Genomic DNA, 14,885 nt, shown 5'->3' on the forward strand with positions numbered 1-14,885 from the left:
TATTGAGTAGGGGAGTGACATTTGTTCTAACTGGATGGCTGAGCTTGAGCCAGGCTGGGAAGATATTGGAAGGAAGAGCATGGAGGGAGAATCAAAAGGGGAAGGGACTAGATTCCAAGGGCAGTTAGGACTGGAGAAGGACTCCTTGATCCCTTGGGTAGAGGTTTGTGACATTACATACAGAAAACCCCTTTAGGGGCCTAGATATTTTGCCTTGAAAGAAGTCTCAGGTCATCGGTGGGCAGGCTTGCCCTTGAATCCCAGCTCTGCTGTGGGATTGAGGGTGATCCCTTTGCTCCTCTGATCCTCAGTTTTCTCCTCTGTAAACTGGGCATGATTCAACCTATCTCCAGGGGTGAGTGTGAGGATTGTTGAGACAAAGAGGAAAGGGTCTAGCCCACTGCTTGGAGTATAGCAGGTGCTCAGTGGATGATATTCCTTCCCCATCTCCCATTGTGTGGCTGGCACAGAGCTGGACACAAAGTCTGGCCCTCCAGTCACCTCCAGTTAGATAGTTTCTGCTTTCAGAGGTCATTCATTCACTCATTCATTGTTCAGTCATTCAACCAGCATTCAAGCAGCATTTCTGAGCACCTACTATGTGCCGGTGCTGGAACACAGAATTGAATTAGACCACTGTCCCTTGGCCTTGATAAGTTTATTTACTCATTTATTCAGCAACATCCATGGAGCCCTACTGTGTGCTTTGGCCGGGTTGGGGGAAGTGTTGGGGGTAAAGTGAGCATGGCTGGCAGGGGAGGGAATGAATCAGCCCCACAGTTCACACCTCTGTGTCTGGAAAGAGCAGGAACCCAGAGAAGATGCTGTTGGCGCCGTCGATGCCCAGCAGGGAGTTCTTGTCGTTGGCCTGCAGGTAGACACTCTCCCCCATCTCCAGCTTGAGGACGATACTGCCTGTGGTGACCTGGAAGGTGTTGAGGGCGTAGTCGCAGAAGGTGACCACCTTCCGCATCTGCTCTCGGCCCCGGAATAGGTTCATGCACAGGTTCCCTCGAGAGCTGGCATGGTAGGTGAAATAGTAGAGGCCAGGCACCGTGCAGGTGAACTTGCCGTTTCGAGGCTCGTAGTTCCTGTTGGCGTTGGTGATTATTTGGTCAAAGCGGATGGCCTGATCCTGCCGCACGGGGGTGTTTATGGTGCGCTTGGCGGAGAAGGCAATTTTCTGCGTGGCCTTATAGTCTCCTGATTCACCCTTGGGGCCACGGGCTCCGGGGGGCCCTGGGGCACCTTTGGGACCAACAGGGCCCTTGGGGCCCACTTTTCCTGGAATCCCGGGAAATCCTGGATCCCCCTTCTCTCCAAACTCGCCACGGTCTCCAGGTAGCCCTGGCAGCCCTGGTAAGGCAGAGACAAGAGAAATGAGGCGGCCAGAGATCACTGAGGACCAGGAAGGAGCCTGGGCTTAGAGACAGGGAGCCTGGCCCCATAACCTTGGAGAGGCCCCTACTCTTCTCTGGACCTCAACTTCTCACCTGTGGGTGAGAGGTTGGGATATAGGGCAGGGCCTCTGAGTCTCCAGCCCAGCTTTCTGAGTCTGGGATGTGCTTGATGGTAACGAGGACAGATCCGGTAGGGGTGAGAAGTGGTATCTCCCTCAGGAAGGTGTGGGCCCACCCTCCACTCCAACTCATACAGGCACAAGCCTGGAGCAGAGATCAGGAGTCCTTGGCACATGTGCTGTCCCTCTCCACTCCCTCCCCGATGGCGCACATCCTTAATCAATTGCGTCATTCTTTCTTGCTGAACCTGGAGGTGGGCATTAGAATCCTTCTCACCCCATCACTCCAAACAGCCACTATTCCTTGGCTGGACACAACACCAGGTAAAACCTTTTCCAGGAGAATGGCTGGGAATAGTGGCTGAGAGCCTGGACTCGGGGGACAGACAGATGTGCTTCTCATGTCACATCTGCCATTATTAATTGTGTCACCTTGACTGAGTCACTTTCTTCAAGGCTCAGCTTCCTCATCTGTAAAATGGGGATGATGCTATTTTGTGGGGTCACGAGGATTAAATGAGATTATATGAAGAGAGCAGTTGGCTGTGGTTAAATGAACACATGAACTACATCTTGCAGGGATTTTTTGGGGGGGGCAGGAAGTCTCATTTGAACCCCCTGCGACACCCCTGCAAAAGTATCACTATCCACATCTTATAGGTGAGGGAATAGCAATTCAGAGAAGTGAAGCCACCTACCCTGGAGGTAACCCAGGACTGGGTGACTGTGGTGGACTTAGTGGTAAGAGAGCCCTGGTTTGGTCTCAGCTTCAACATTTACTGGGCTCCCTTGGGCAGGTAAGTAGGTAAGTAGCCTTTCTGGACATCAGTTTTCCCATCTGTAAAATGGGAATCAGAATTCCTTCCTTGCAAAGTTACTGTGGAAGGCTCAGCAAGTTGATGGATTTACAAGTGTTTTGCAATTTCTAAGGTGGGCAGCTGTGACTTGGGAGGCAGGAGATGGGCCCTCAGTCCGTGACTCTAGTCTGTTCCCAAAGTCCACAGTACCTTTCTCTCCCTTTATCCCTGGGGTCCCAGGTTTGCCATCAGGACCTGGTGCCCCGGGGATGCCTGGGATGCCAGGGATGCGTGGCTGCCCAGTGCAGGTGCTCTGGGCCGGGGAGACAGGGAGCAGACATAGGAGCAGCAACAGCAGCAGTACCAGGCCGCTGCCCCTCTGGGACTTCATCACGGCACTGTCTCAGCAGCTCCCTGTCGGGGTACAAGAAGATATGGCAGGTTACCACCATGGTTTGCTCATTCATTCCTTCACTCGTTCCTGTGTTCCCTGAGTGTTTTATCCACCAGACCCTGTTCTGAGTGCTGAGGATACAGTGATGAACAAGACAGGTCTGGGCCCTGCCTTCATGGATCTGACAGTCTTGGGTAAGACAGCCGATAAACAGGTCAATTTACAAGGCATAGACTGTGGTTCATACTCTGACCGAAATGAAAGGGTGCCTGGAGGTCTGGCTGGTTTTGTGAGGGAAGTTCTCCCACCAGGGAAGTTTTTTAGACAACAGAGGCATCTCTGAGAAGGGATGTTTAGACTGATACCTGAAGATTCAGACTGGGTTGGAGCAAGAATGTTCCAGGAGGAGAGGATAGTGAGGGCAAAGGCCTAGAGGCCACACAGATGCTGGAATGTTGAGGATGAGAAGGGAGGCTACAGAGGACAGAGGCGGGTCAGGGTCTTGATGGCTGTGGTTTGGAATTTTCTTCCAAGTGTTCTCAGTTATTAGAGTTTATGAATTCAGGCTGCCTGTCTGCTTCCATAGCAGGCTTCTGTAGGAACCCTCAGCCTACTGTTAAGTCTCCTCTGTAACATCTCTGCCAAGGCCTCTTCCATCTATGGCTTGTACCATCTCAGTGATGGGAAGCTCATTGCCTACCAAGGCAGACCCTTCTGCCTTTACCCAGATCCAAATTCTCCCCATCCTTCAAGGCTTGGGTCAAAGCCTTTTTCCTCCAGGAAGTCTTCCCTCATTGCCCCTCAGCCCACAAAGGCTGAGCAGTTTCCTGCTCTTTAAAGAGGAGAGCAGAATTGTCCCTACCCACCTCCCAGAATAACTGTGGGGATCCAGGCAAGGCCATGGATGGGAGAGATCATGGGGTTCTGAGCTCTAGATCAGACCCTGCCAATCCAGAATGTGACACAAGGAGCTTTCCTGAGACCAGAAGAACCTGCTGATTTTGGGTTCACATGCTCAGAAAATTAGCCTCAGGCCCTCTGTCTGGTCTTAATCAATTCATGGCTCAGACCCCTAAGTTAGGCCAGAAGCTGTGCTGGGCACCAAGGAAAGGGGGCTGCAGAGGTGAGTGTGACCAGGGCCATGGGCGACCGGCTTAGGCTCTGTCAGGCTCCCAAGAGCAGGTGGCTCCAGGGACGATCCTGCTTATCTTGCTGGAGATTTTACAAAACAACAATTTGACAACTTTAATAATCAGTGTGTTGGGCACTTAGCAGGTGCCAGGCTCTCTGCCAAATGCTTTACAGGCCATTATCTCATTTAATTTGGTCCCTACAACAGCCCGCTGAGAAAGCACTCCTGCCTTCTCATTTTCCAGATGAAGAAACTGGGCATTAGAGAAGGCAGGAACCTCAGTCAAGGTCACCCAGCCCCGGTGTGGCTGGGATTCAAACTCACTCCCACTGGATCTAAACCCCACGGGTGTTACATTAAGATGCCTCTGTACCTGGTGGTTAAAACATGGGCTTTGGAGCCAGACAGCCGAACAGAAGGAGCTACAGCATGGGCTGTACTTAGAGCAGTGCTGGGTACGGGGCCGGAGCATGCTGAAGGCCTTTATCATTACTATTATTGCAGCTGTCTGGGTAGCAAACAATCACCAACGGTGAAAGGCCCGGAAAGCACCACTGCCCGGGTCCAAATCAGGCCTCTTCCCTTCTTAGCTATGGGCCTTAGGCAAGTGGCTTCTCTCTGGCTACAGTTTCCCCTTCTGTGAAATGGGGATATTACTAACCTCCACCTTGCAGGGTTGGCGGGAGGAAGATGAGTTAGGGCTTACGACAGCCTGGAAGATTGGAAATGCTTAATGAATATTAACTATTTTTTTTGTTATCAGCATCATCCAGGAATCCTCAAGTTTCAGGACATAATGCAGGATGATTGGAAAAGTAGAAAAGAATCTGGTCCCTTTGGGAGATGGGGCTCAGGGAGAGGAGGTCTGTCAGGTGGAGGGAGCTCTGACTGGCTGCTGGGGGTGGGGGTGGGGTGGGGGTTGAGGGGAGCAGGGTCCTGATGAGACTTGGGGTTTTGGGGGGAAGCCAGAGGTGGGTGGGGGGAGTTTTCAGGGGCCACTGCATCTCAGACCCAGTTAAGGACTTAAAACTCACCTGGCCTGATCCCTTCTGCCTTCAGCATTCATCACCGCCAGCAGCCTTGCTCCTCATTCCTCTCCCCGCATCTCCTATCCTGCCATCTCCTTCGAGCCCCAACGGTCCCTGTCCAATTAACTTGGAGACAGGCTGACTTGACTTTGATCTCCCTTTCTGTTGCTGCCTTGCTGCATGACTTCAGGCAAGTGCCTTAACCTCTCTGAGCCTTTGGCAAAGTTAATTTCGATCTGACAGTTCTACCAGAGGATTACCTGAGATGGAACCTGGAAGGGACAACATCCCTGGTGTGGTGCCCAAGCCTGCACCCTCCCCTGCAAACAGCACCGAGCTCTCTCAGGACTAACTGATAACTAATCGCAGCTGCACCTGCAAGTCCTGCTACTTCCTTGAAAGAGTCAGGCTGAAGCTTCTTACCAGCCTGTGAGGAAACAAGAGGAGGCAGGTGTTGGAGACATGCTGGGCTGGGTGCACGGGAACCTGGGTTCCAATGTCACCTCTGCCTCTGATATATCTTGAACCAGGTAGTGGACTAGGCCCTGACTGAGCTGATCTCCTTTAGGGCTCCCAGCACCCCTGAAAGATCCTGCTATCCCTGGAAACGGTCCAGGTTGAGAGAGGTTATGCATCTTGGCCCCGATCACCAGCCCCTGAGAGGCAGAAGCAGGGTGACCTCCAAGCCTTTACTCTGGTGGCTCCCAGTTTAGGCTGCCTCCCCATTACCTGGGTCTTCTGGTAGCAACAGAATCCCAACCTCTACTCCCAGAGAGTTTGATTCCCGAGGTCTGGAACTGAGCCCAAGGAATCCTCCCTGCCAATCACCCCAGTTGGCTCTGAGGCAGGGGTTGCACAGCTTATACTTTGGGACTCACCACCCTCTGCTCAGTACCCCCAGGTGCTGAGCCCCATCCTCACCTGGGAACCTGGCGTCCTGTGATGCCGCTGGGCTGGGCAGCAGTGGGACCAGGAGCCGGGAGCTGGCCGTCCTCAGTCCAAAGCAGAAGTTCCATTTCCCAGAGACAAGAGGGCCTTCCCCTGACAGCCCCCTCCCAGGGGCCCAGCAAGCCAGCCCCCCTCCCTGTTACCCCATTCGCACCCTGTTTTGCTGTCTTCAGGCAGTTTCAGGTCCCATTTCTGCAATCTGGAGGGGTTTACTGTAAAGCGGATGGGTGGGTGGCGAATTTGGTTTCACCAGCTCAGCAGGGGAACAGGCTGTTCCGGGAGAATGTCCACAACGTGGGGCTTGCCTGCCAAAGTCCCTGACCTCAGGAGCTTCTGCAGGGAACAGAGATGTTCCTCAATGGCATGAGAACGTGTCTGGCCTGGGGCCTGAGGTCTGGATATGGAGTCAGAAACCTTGATTCAAATTCTAGCTCTGCCACTTAACAGCTACACATCTCAGCCAAGGGACCCCAAGGGAGCCCCAGTTTCCTCTGCTCTATGATGGGGTCATAATTGCACTTGCTCTACAGATTGCACCGGGCACCAGGGGGCTCTGATGGGATAGTGGAGGAGAAAGAGAAGGGTAAACTGTAAAGTGCAGTGCACACGTGAATTGTTAATATCATACCATGTCCCAGGCCTCCCCTTTCTGGGCTCATGTCTTCTGCTTTCTTTCCATTCTGCACCCCTGCTCTTGCCCTGTTCTCAGAAAATAACCTAATAATAAAAAACGAATTTTAAGTGTGGTCATTATTTATTTATACCCCTTCTTCTGCTTCCAGCAGGGCCTGCAGCTGATGGCGGTAATAGGCACAGGCAGGAGCCTGGTGCTTGTGGATCCTGGAATCACAGCAAGTCAGGGCTGGAGAGGAGCTTGGAGGTCACCGAGCCCATGCTGCTCCTTTTATATATGGGGAAACCGAGGCCCAGAGGGGAGAGTCACCATTCAACAAATATTTATCGTGAGCCTCTGTGTGCACTGGAGATACAGCCAAGAGAAAATCAGCCCTGGTTCCTGCCCCCACGGAGTGTCTTTTCTACTGGGGTAGACTGGTATTAAACATTGAATGACACAATGGCTTCATTGCTCCTGTGAAGAATGTCACAAGAAGTGGCTGCAGGAGCCCACACCTCATGCTAGTGGCAGATGCAGGACTCAGAGCCAGGTATCCCTGGCACTGGGGTATCAGCCCTCTTACTGAGGCTGCGTCCAAGGCAATGCGATGCCCGCTTAAGGATGGTTGCTTGGCAAGTCCCAGGAGCTGCCATAGGTCAGGAGGGCCTTCTTGACATTCATACTTGGAGATGATAGAAAATCTTTGGGCTTGTGGATGCTGCCTGATGGGAGAGTTTACTGCAATGGGTGACAGGGAAAGAAGAGACTCGTTTGATAAAACCCAAGGGTCTCTGAGCTCAGCCAAGCCTCCAATGACTTAGTGGCTGGTGACAATGGGAAAAGTTGGGCTTGAACTTGGGGTAGAAGCAACATGAGCCTGAGAATAGAAAAACAGCAGATTTGGGGGCAGGGGGCAGGGCATGGGCTTTGGAATCAGCCCCTCCCAAGTCTGAATCCCAGGTCTGCCTCTTTCTAGCTATGTGGTCTCAGGCACGTTTATTGACCTCAGTTTCCCAGTTTCTTGGAGCCTAGATAACACAGGAGCAGTGCCTGGATTAGGCTCAGGAGCTGGGAGTCTCTGGGCCTTGGCCCCTGAGTGGCAGCCAGCTGGTCTTTGCACCCTTAAAATCGCTGCTTGCATCCCTGACAGAGAGGAACCATCCCTACAGAGGGTGAGAAAGGAGCCTTAAGACCCCTCAATGTCCCGTGGTCTGAAAGAGGCTCCCTGACCCTTGGGGGACCCTTGTTCTGGCTCCTGTCCCACCCTTGCTGCCCACCTTAAAAATCTTCCCCCAGCTCTCCTCAGCTCAACAGACAAGCTGGCATTTTCAAAAGTCTGTCTTTCCTGACAAAGAAAGAACAACAAGGAAACAATTATGGAAAATAAAAATGGCACAAAAATGGTCGTTTCCAAAGTACAGGTTTCTGATCTGACACTGTGAACTACATAAACGGGTATTGATTTTTTTAAACACAAGAGAAATGAGAAGAAAGGTGTACCACTTGGGGCATTGCCAGGTGGACTGCTAAGTGCTTGCTGGAGGTGAGCTGTGAGTGGAGTGGCCCCGTGACCCCAGCCTTGTCCCTGCCAGAGGCTCTCAGACTCTGTCAACCGGGCTGGGTTCCTAGGCCCTGGCCTCTGTTTATGCTCTGTGTGTGTGTGTGTGTGTGTGTGTGTGTGTGTGTATGTCTTCATCTCTCCTTCCTCCTCCTCATTGGACATATTTCCCATGCCCTACTATGCGCCAGGCATGGATCAAAGTGGTCCTGCCATCAAGGATGCTCACAGTCCAGTGGGGGAGGCAGACCTGTAAGTAAATAAGTGCATGAAAGCCAGTTGGTGGATCACATGCTTTGACTTCACCTAGAAACTGTCCACCCACCCACAGTTCCATCCTCCTCAAACCCTTATAAAACAGGCTTGGGTCCTTTTTTGTTTTGTTTTGTTTTGTTTTGTAACTAAGTCTGCAGGTATTTTGTTGTACCTCCCTCCCCCCTTTCAATTTGAGAACCCGGGCTCTAATGAGTCAGGGTTTGTGGCCCAGGTTGGTGGAAGGCGCTGTGGGGACATGAATGAGAGAATCAGGGAAGGCTTCATGGAGGAGGTGATCTTTGTGTTGATTTCTGACAGCTGAGTTGTATTATCCAGGTGGACAGAGGATTTGTGTGAGTGGGTTGGGGGCACTACAGAATGAAGGACCATTTGGGGCAAAGCTATGGAGGTGTGAGCTTCTTTTGGGAACAAAGGAACAAAAGTGGACGGCAGTGGTTGGAGAGCTGGGCTCGAGCCCCTGCTGTTACAGCCCGTCTCGTGCCTCTGTGAGCTCTGAGGGGCCTTGTGGAGCAAAGCTGAGAGCCCAGCCAGGCCAGGGTGGTTCTCCCTGGCCTGAGTGAACCTCAGGTCTCACTGGGCTCTGAGGCCAGACCTGCAATCTCCACAGGAAAGTTACACTTTTTACCTTTTTGAACCTGAACTGTCAACCCCTTCTCGTGATCTGCACAGTGAAATTGCAGCAGCTTATAGCTGCTTCCTGGTCCTCCAACAAAGATCAGGGCAGCTGGGCCCAACCATCAGGAACCTCACAGTGAAACTCTGATGGCTTGTGGGCAGCAGTGGTTTTGGGTGATCTCCTGGGGGCTCCCAGAGTCTCAGTTCTTCGGGGTGAATCAGACATCCGGGAATCAGATTCTCACTCTCCCTCACCCACCCACGCCCAGCTAGAGCATAGTTATGAATATTAAATGATTTAATAGATGGGTTAGCATGATGCCTGGTGCATAGTGAGTGCTAAATGCATGTTAGCTATTACGATTTTTTAATTCATTTATTCATTTACTCTGCTTTTAGACATTCATTTACCCACATTCATTCATTCATTCACCCCAATTCACTCATTAATTCAGCACAAATTCATTGCGCATCTTGGCTTTTTCTATGCTAGGCCCACCTGAGCCCACACCCCTCCCAGCATGGGTGTCCCCAAAATTCAACATCAGTCAACACAGGTCTTAGAATTAAAACACACTCCCGTTAACCTGTGAGCATGGATGCCTTTAATGACAGCAGTGCCTCTCACCCAAACAAGTGACAGCAGACGGCACCTTGGGGACCCCTTGCAGCCTTCAGCCGCATTTGAGCATCTCTCTCCCAAAAGGCCAAATGGTGCTGAGCATCTCAACCTTGGCACCAAGCTTTACTGAGCACCAACTAGATGCCTGAATCTGCAGCCCACAGATGGCTGTGGCAGGTGCAAAGTGGAAGATGAAGGGAATTGCTTCTTCAAGGAATTGGCAGGGAGGAATCGGAGCCAGGCATATTTGTTGATGTAATTATTTATTTATATATCTCCCCATCTCTTCCAGGACTTGGAAAAAAGTAATGACAGTCCCAGAAGGTGTTGGTTAAATGTCAAAGCAGTGATTCCTGAAGGAGCTCAGAGGAGGGAGAAAAGTCATGGGGCAGGAGGGCAGGGTGGGCTTCCTGGAGGAGGAGTCCATCTGGCGGTGAGAATGGCCTGAGTGAGGATGCGGCACAGTGGGATCTTGCTGAGGGAGAGGGGGCCGTGAGGGGGCTGGAGCAGGCCCGCCCTAGTCAGTGAAGAGCAGGAAGCCAGAGAAGACGCTGTCGGAGCCCGCAGTTCCCACCATGCCGTTGTAGTCATTGACCCCCAGCCACACCTGGTCGCCCACCTGCAGCCGCAGCAGCACACCGCCCGAGCTGACCTGCTTGGTGTTGGACATGTGGTCACAGAAGGTGGTCACCTTGACATTGTTGTGGTACAGCAGCAGGCACAGGTTGGCTGTGTGCGATGCGTGGTAGACAAAGTAGTAGAGGCCGGGGACTTTACAGGTGAACTTGCCGGTGCTCGTGTCATAATCTCCCTGCGGGTTGGTGATGACCCTGTTGAACTTGACCAGGGTGCCGGCGACCGGGAACTGGACTGTCTCCCGTGTGACGGTGAACACAGACTGGTGCTTCTGCTTGTATCTGCCCTCGTCACCTGGCTCCCCAGGGGGTCCCATGGCTCCGGGAGCCCCCGGAAGCCCAGGGGTTCCCATGGGACCATTTTTCCCAGGAAAGCCAGGTCTGCCGGGATCTCCCTTCTCACCCTTGGGTCCTCGTGTCCCAGGGGTAGCTGGGACTCCTGGGGAGAGAGCAGGTGGGAAGGAAGTGATGGGGCAGGGGACAGGGAAGAAGGACCATGGGGCTGTCCTCCAGGGGGCATACCAGTAGCATTTGGTCTCTGGAATCTCTTTTCCCCAGATGGCCTAGCCACTCTGGAGCAGTGTGCAGAGAGTAGGAGGGAAGGGAGAAGCTTATAAGCTGGCCAGAGGGGAGGGAGACCCTGGTTCAAGTCCTGCTTCCCCATGTCTTGCCCTCTGACCCTGTTTCTTGGTCTCAGTTTCCACATTTGTGACTGAGAGGGTTGGACCAGCCAGCTCAGGGTGTCAGAGCTGGGCAGGATCTCAGAGAGTGTGCCAGAGGCCATGACTGTCACCCCATGGACAGTATGTGGCCTTAGGTACTGCCTCACCTGAAAGTCTAGGTTCCTAGTTGCTCTTGACAAAAATCAGAAGATTAGTCAGAGGCAAATTTCCCAGATAACTCGTAAGACTTAAGCTTCAGGCCCCATTAACTTGCACTGGCCCCCTCAAGGCCCTTTAAATAATTTTATAAGTTTTTCAAGTTTTTATGTTGAAATAATTACAGAATCACAGGAAGTTGCAAAAACAAAAAACAAAAAACACAAGGACATGGAGGTCTCCTGCACCCTTTACCTAGTTCTCCCCAATCTTACATAACTAAAGTATGAAATCAAAACCAGGAAATTGATCTTAGTATGACCACAGAGCTCCACTTTTACATGCAGTATGTGTGTGTGTGTGTGTGTAGTTCTAATACAGTTTTGTAGCATGTGTAGATTTGTGTAACCAAACCCCCAATCAAATGTATCCTTATTTTGTATTATTTTTCTTAAAGAGGGTCCACAACATTCTATAAGCTTCGGAGCCCCAGAAAATCTGTTTCCTTTTGTGAGCTGGAACCACCCAGGCCAGCTTGGCATGTGCTCTCTCCAGCTCCCCCAGCCCCACTCAGCCCAATTCAGCCTCTGTGGCAGTTGGCCTAATTCAACTTTTCTCATGTTACAGATGAGGAAACTGAGGCCAGAGACTTGCCTAAGGCCATGCAGCCCATAGGAGGTGGGGGCAGGACTCAAAGTTAAGTCTGGCTGAGTCCTAGTCAGAGCATCTGATTCTTATTCCCTTCCTGATTATCTGATCCTCTCAGCTTCTTCCCTTATCCAAGCCATACTCATCTTTTAGGGCCTGGCTCATCTCTTCTTCCAGGAAGCCGTCTCTGACCACCCTCACTGGCCTTTGTGGGCACTTCCTTCTCTAACTTCCCTAAGGGTGGGTGTCTGTGCAGACCTACTGTGACAGATCCTCTGTGAACTGTGAGCTTTTTAGGTCTCAGGGTTAGGAGGGGGGAATCAGAACCCAGCAGACCTAGGCTTCAGGCCACATGATCCTGGGCAGATGACCTCCCCTCCCAGAGCCTCTGTTTGCCCAGCTGAGATAAGGGCATAACAGAACAGATCCCACAGGGCTGCTGGAAGCATGGGGTGGGAGGAGACACGTGCCGGCACCTCATAGGCAGTGCTCAGTAATGTCAGGTCCCCATGATGCTGTCAGTGATGCTGAGCAGACTTGTGCCTCATCCTTCAGGATATCTTCCAGCAACAGACTGGGAGGGGCAGGACACTGCAGTGGGGAAGGGGCTTAAGAGGCAGCGCAGGATGGTGCTTAAGGGTTGGACAGGATTCCAGTATGTGACTTGAGGCAAGCTGCTCAATCTCTCTGAACTTCAGCTTTGACATTTGTAAAATAGGAGTATATTGCTTCTTCATAGGATTTTGGCCTCAGTTTTCTCATTGGTAAAATAGAGTTAATTTTATCTTCCCCATGAGATGAATATATGTAGAGCATTTGGTACTATGCCTGGCACAAAGTGGGGGCTCAAAAATTAGTGGCCATCATCTACCCCAGGCAGTGAGATGGCAGAGGCAGCTGTGAAGTAGAGAGTCCTGAAAAATGATAGACCTGGGGGCTTCATCCAGCTCACCGCAAATTGAAGAATTCCGTCTGGAATGTTGGTACAATTCCACTGTCTTGCCAGGAGGGAAGACGACAGTGAGGAATTCCTAAGGACCCTCCTCTCCCCTGGCTTCCTGCGCCCACTTCCTCTGCCACCCCCACCCCACCCATGCCCGCTCCGGACACACTCCACCCCCTAGATGTGCACCTACGCACAGGCAAGGCCACCCCCAGGCTCCAGCTCTCACCCAGCACCGCACCTGTTCATGTCCTCAGCCCTCTTGCCCATGACTCTCCGACAGAAGATTCTGTGGCTGTGATCCTGACTTCTTACCCCCCATCCTTCCAACTACCCAGAATCCTAGGGAGGTGGGTGAGCACAGATCTCTGACAAAAACAAAGATGACAACAGCAGTAACAACCAGAGTGCACACTTACTGATACCTACCATGTGCTCGTGCTGCTTTAGGTTTGATCACATGAGTCATCACAGCACCTCTGTGCAGTAGGTATTACCATCTCTCCATTTTACAGATGAGGAAACTGAGGCACAGGGAGGTTAAATAACTTGTGCAAGTTCATACAGTGAGAAGTGGCGGGGACTGGGATTTGAACCCTGGCCAGGTGGGCACCCACTTCCCCTCATGGGTCCATGTTGCAGGGCAAGTTGAGGAGGGGTTGTAATAAAACAGTAGCAGAGTGTTTTAGAGTTCGCCAAAGGTTTTCACCCAGACCATCTCTGGTGATCCTCGCTGCCACCTTCTGGCAGGTGTTCTTGTTCTCTCCCTACTATCAGGTGAGGAATCTGTGCTCTCTGAGGAGCAGAGAGGTGAGCTGGGGAGGCTGGAGGTCTGGGCTCTAGGGGAGACGGTCTAGACCGACACAAGAGTTAAGACTCTGCCCTGGGAGCAGGTGTGGCTGGAGGGATCATGCTCTTTGCCGTCAAGCTGCTGTCTCCCTTTCCCCGGGTCAGCCCCGGATGGACACTCTGACCCCTGCCCTCAGGCCCTGGGTGACCCCTCCCCATCAGGCCAGCAGACTCACCTGGTTCACCCTTGGGCCCCGGCAGTCCATCGTACCCATCCTTCCCTGGGGCCCCGGGCAGGCCCGGCATCCCTGGGATCCCATAGCAGTCTGCGGCCTGGCCCCCAGGTGGCAGTGCCAGCAGAAGCAGCAGCAGGTTTAGTACAAGGAGGGGCCAGGAGCTGGACCTCATGTCCATCTGGGGAAGGAGGTAGATGATGAGAGAGCTGAGTTGGCCCCCAAGCCCCTCACCCACCTTCCTCACCCTCTTTCTCCCCAGGGCCCACCCTTCACAGTCCTTAGGAGCCTGCCTCCCTTCCCCAGGCCGCTCGGCCCTTGGGACCACACGATGGATTGAAAGTGGGGCCTCTTCCTCAAGCTCAGGCCCCCAGTTCAGCAGAGATGGGGACCCTCCTTCCTCTCACAAATCAGATGGTCCCTGGGGCCATGCTTCAGGAAAGTGGTGGGGGTAAAACTGCCATTTGCTCTCACCTGGACAGGCGGGAGGTTTCTGGTCTGGTCCCAGAGGTGTCCTCAGATCTGCTTCCCCTCACCAAAGCTGGAGGACACCGTGTCAGAGTGGACAGAGCAAGGAGGGCCCAGAGCAGACTGGACGGCCCCCTCCTCTCCTCCCCCACAATACCACATCCCCTTTCCCATAATTTTTCCTGACTCAGTACTTTCTTTTGGGTGCTGAGCCAGGCTGACCACAGTGACACCCCTGTGTCCCCCCACTTCCAGGTCATGAGTGTCTGAAATGAGGAAGTGTCCACTGTCCTGAATCTGATGAAGGTTGTGTGTGTGTGTGGGTGAACACCAGTGCCTGCCAGACTTCCCCCAAAGTAAAGTTCAGCCCATCTAACGCCCATCCCCGTTTGTTGGTATTTACTGGGCCTGAGACTCAGCTGTTTCACAAGATCCCTAGGGGGAGGTTATAACCCCTCTCCTTTACAGGTGAGGAAACTGAGGCTCAGAGAGGGGAAAACCCTTGCTCAGAGTCACATAGTGAGTGGTTTCTTGAGTCCAAGGCCTTTCTCAGACCCCTCTGCTTAGCTGCCCCCAGAAACAAGTCTCATATACACTTGTCAAGTGGCAGGTCTTACTCTAGAAACTTCCATATGCCCTCTCCCTTTTGCTATGGCAGGAAGCCTGCTGTGGTGGATGGATTCCTCTGGATACAAAGTCAGTAGCCTTGGGGTCTCCTTCCAGCCCTGTCACTCCCTTGCTCCAAGGCCTTCATCAAACCACTGGCCCCTAGACCTCAGTCTTCTCATCTGTATATTGGGTGGTGGATGAGGCCCAGGGTTTGCATGTTGGTGCCTCTTCCTTTGC

The 14,885-nt window shown here is 52.5% G+C and overlaps 2 protein-coding genes across 2 annotated transcripts; both read right to left on the bottom strand.

Moving 5' to 3' along the window:
• Window positions 1-639: 639 nt before the first annotated feature.
• C1QB (complement C1q B chain) lies at window positions 640-5,949 on the bottom strand. The gene is made up of 3 exons (XM_010957392.3): window positions 5,792-5,949; window positions 2,527-2,730; window positions 640-1,356 (listed from the first exon to the last, which is right to left on the bottom strand). The coding sequence occupies exons 2-3, from the start codon at window positions 2,705-2,707 to the stop codon at window positions 782-784; spliced, it is 756 nt and encodes a 251-aa protein (XP_010955694.2). The 5' UTR covers window positions 2,708-2,730; window positions 5,792-5,949; the 3' UTR covers window positions 640-781.
• A 3,516-nt stretch (window positions 5,950-9,465) lies between these two features.
• On the bottom strand, window positions 9,466-14,204 carry C1QC (complement C1q C chain). Its single transcript, XM_010957394.3, has 3 exons — window positions 14,046-14,204; window positions 13,575-13,752; window positions 9,466-10,579 (listed from the first exon to the last, which is right to left on the bottom strand). Exons 2-3 carry the CDS (start codon window positions 13,750-13,752, stop codon window positions 10,023-10,025), a joined length of 735 nt encoding a protein of 244 aa, XP_010955696.1. The 5' UTR covers window positions 14,046-14,204; the 3' UTR covers window positions 9,466-10,022.
• Window positions 14,205-14,885: the final 681 nt, after the last annotated feature.

This window comes from Camelus bactrianus, chromosome 13, assembly GCF_048773025.1.
Source record: "Camelus bactrianus isolate YW-2024 breed Bactrian camel chromosome 13, ASM4877302v1, whole genome shotgun sequence".
Classification (NCBI taxonomy): domain Eukaryota; kingdom Metazoa; phylum Chordata; class Mammalia; order Artiodactyla; family Camelidae; genus Camelus; species Camelus bactrianus.

What these genes read in the sequence shown, in the direction of transcription:
- C1QB (XM_010957392.3), bottom strand. Translation starts at nt 2,707, where the DNA reads ATGAAGTCCCAGAGGGGCAGCGGCCTGGTACTGCTGCTGTTGCTGCTC. An exon ending in AGGGATAAAGGGAGAGAAAG is followed by an intron (nt 1,357 to 2,526) that starts GTACTGTGGACT and finishes CTGCCTTACCAG; the next exon opens with GGCTGCCAGGGCTACCTGGA.
- C1QC (XM_010957394.3), bottom strand. Translation starts at nt 13,752, where the DNA reads ATGGACATGAGGTCCAGCTCCTGGCCCCTCCTTGTACTAAACCTGCTG. An exon ending in GGGGCCCAAGGGTGAACCAG is followed by an intron (nt 10,580 to 13,574) that starts GTGAGTCTGCTG and finishes CTCTCTCCCCAG; the next exon opens with GAGTCCCAGCTACCCCTGGG.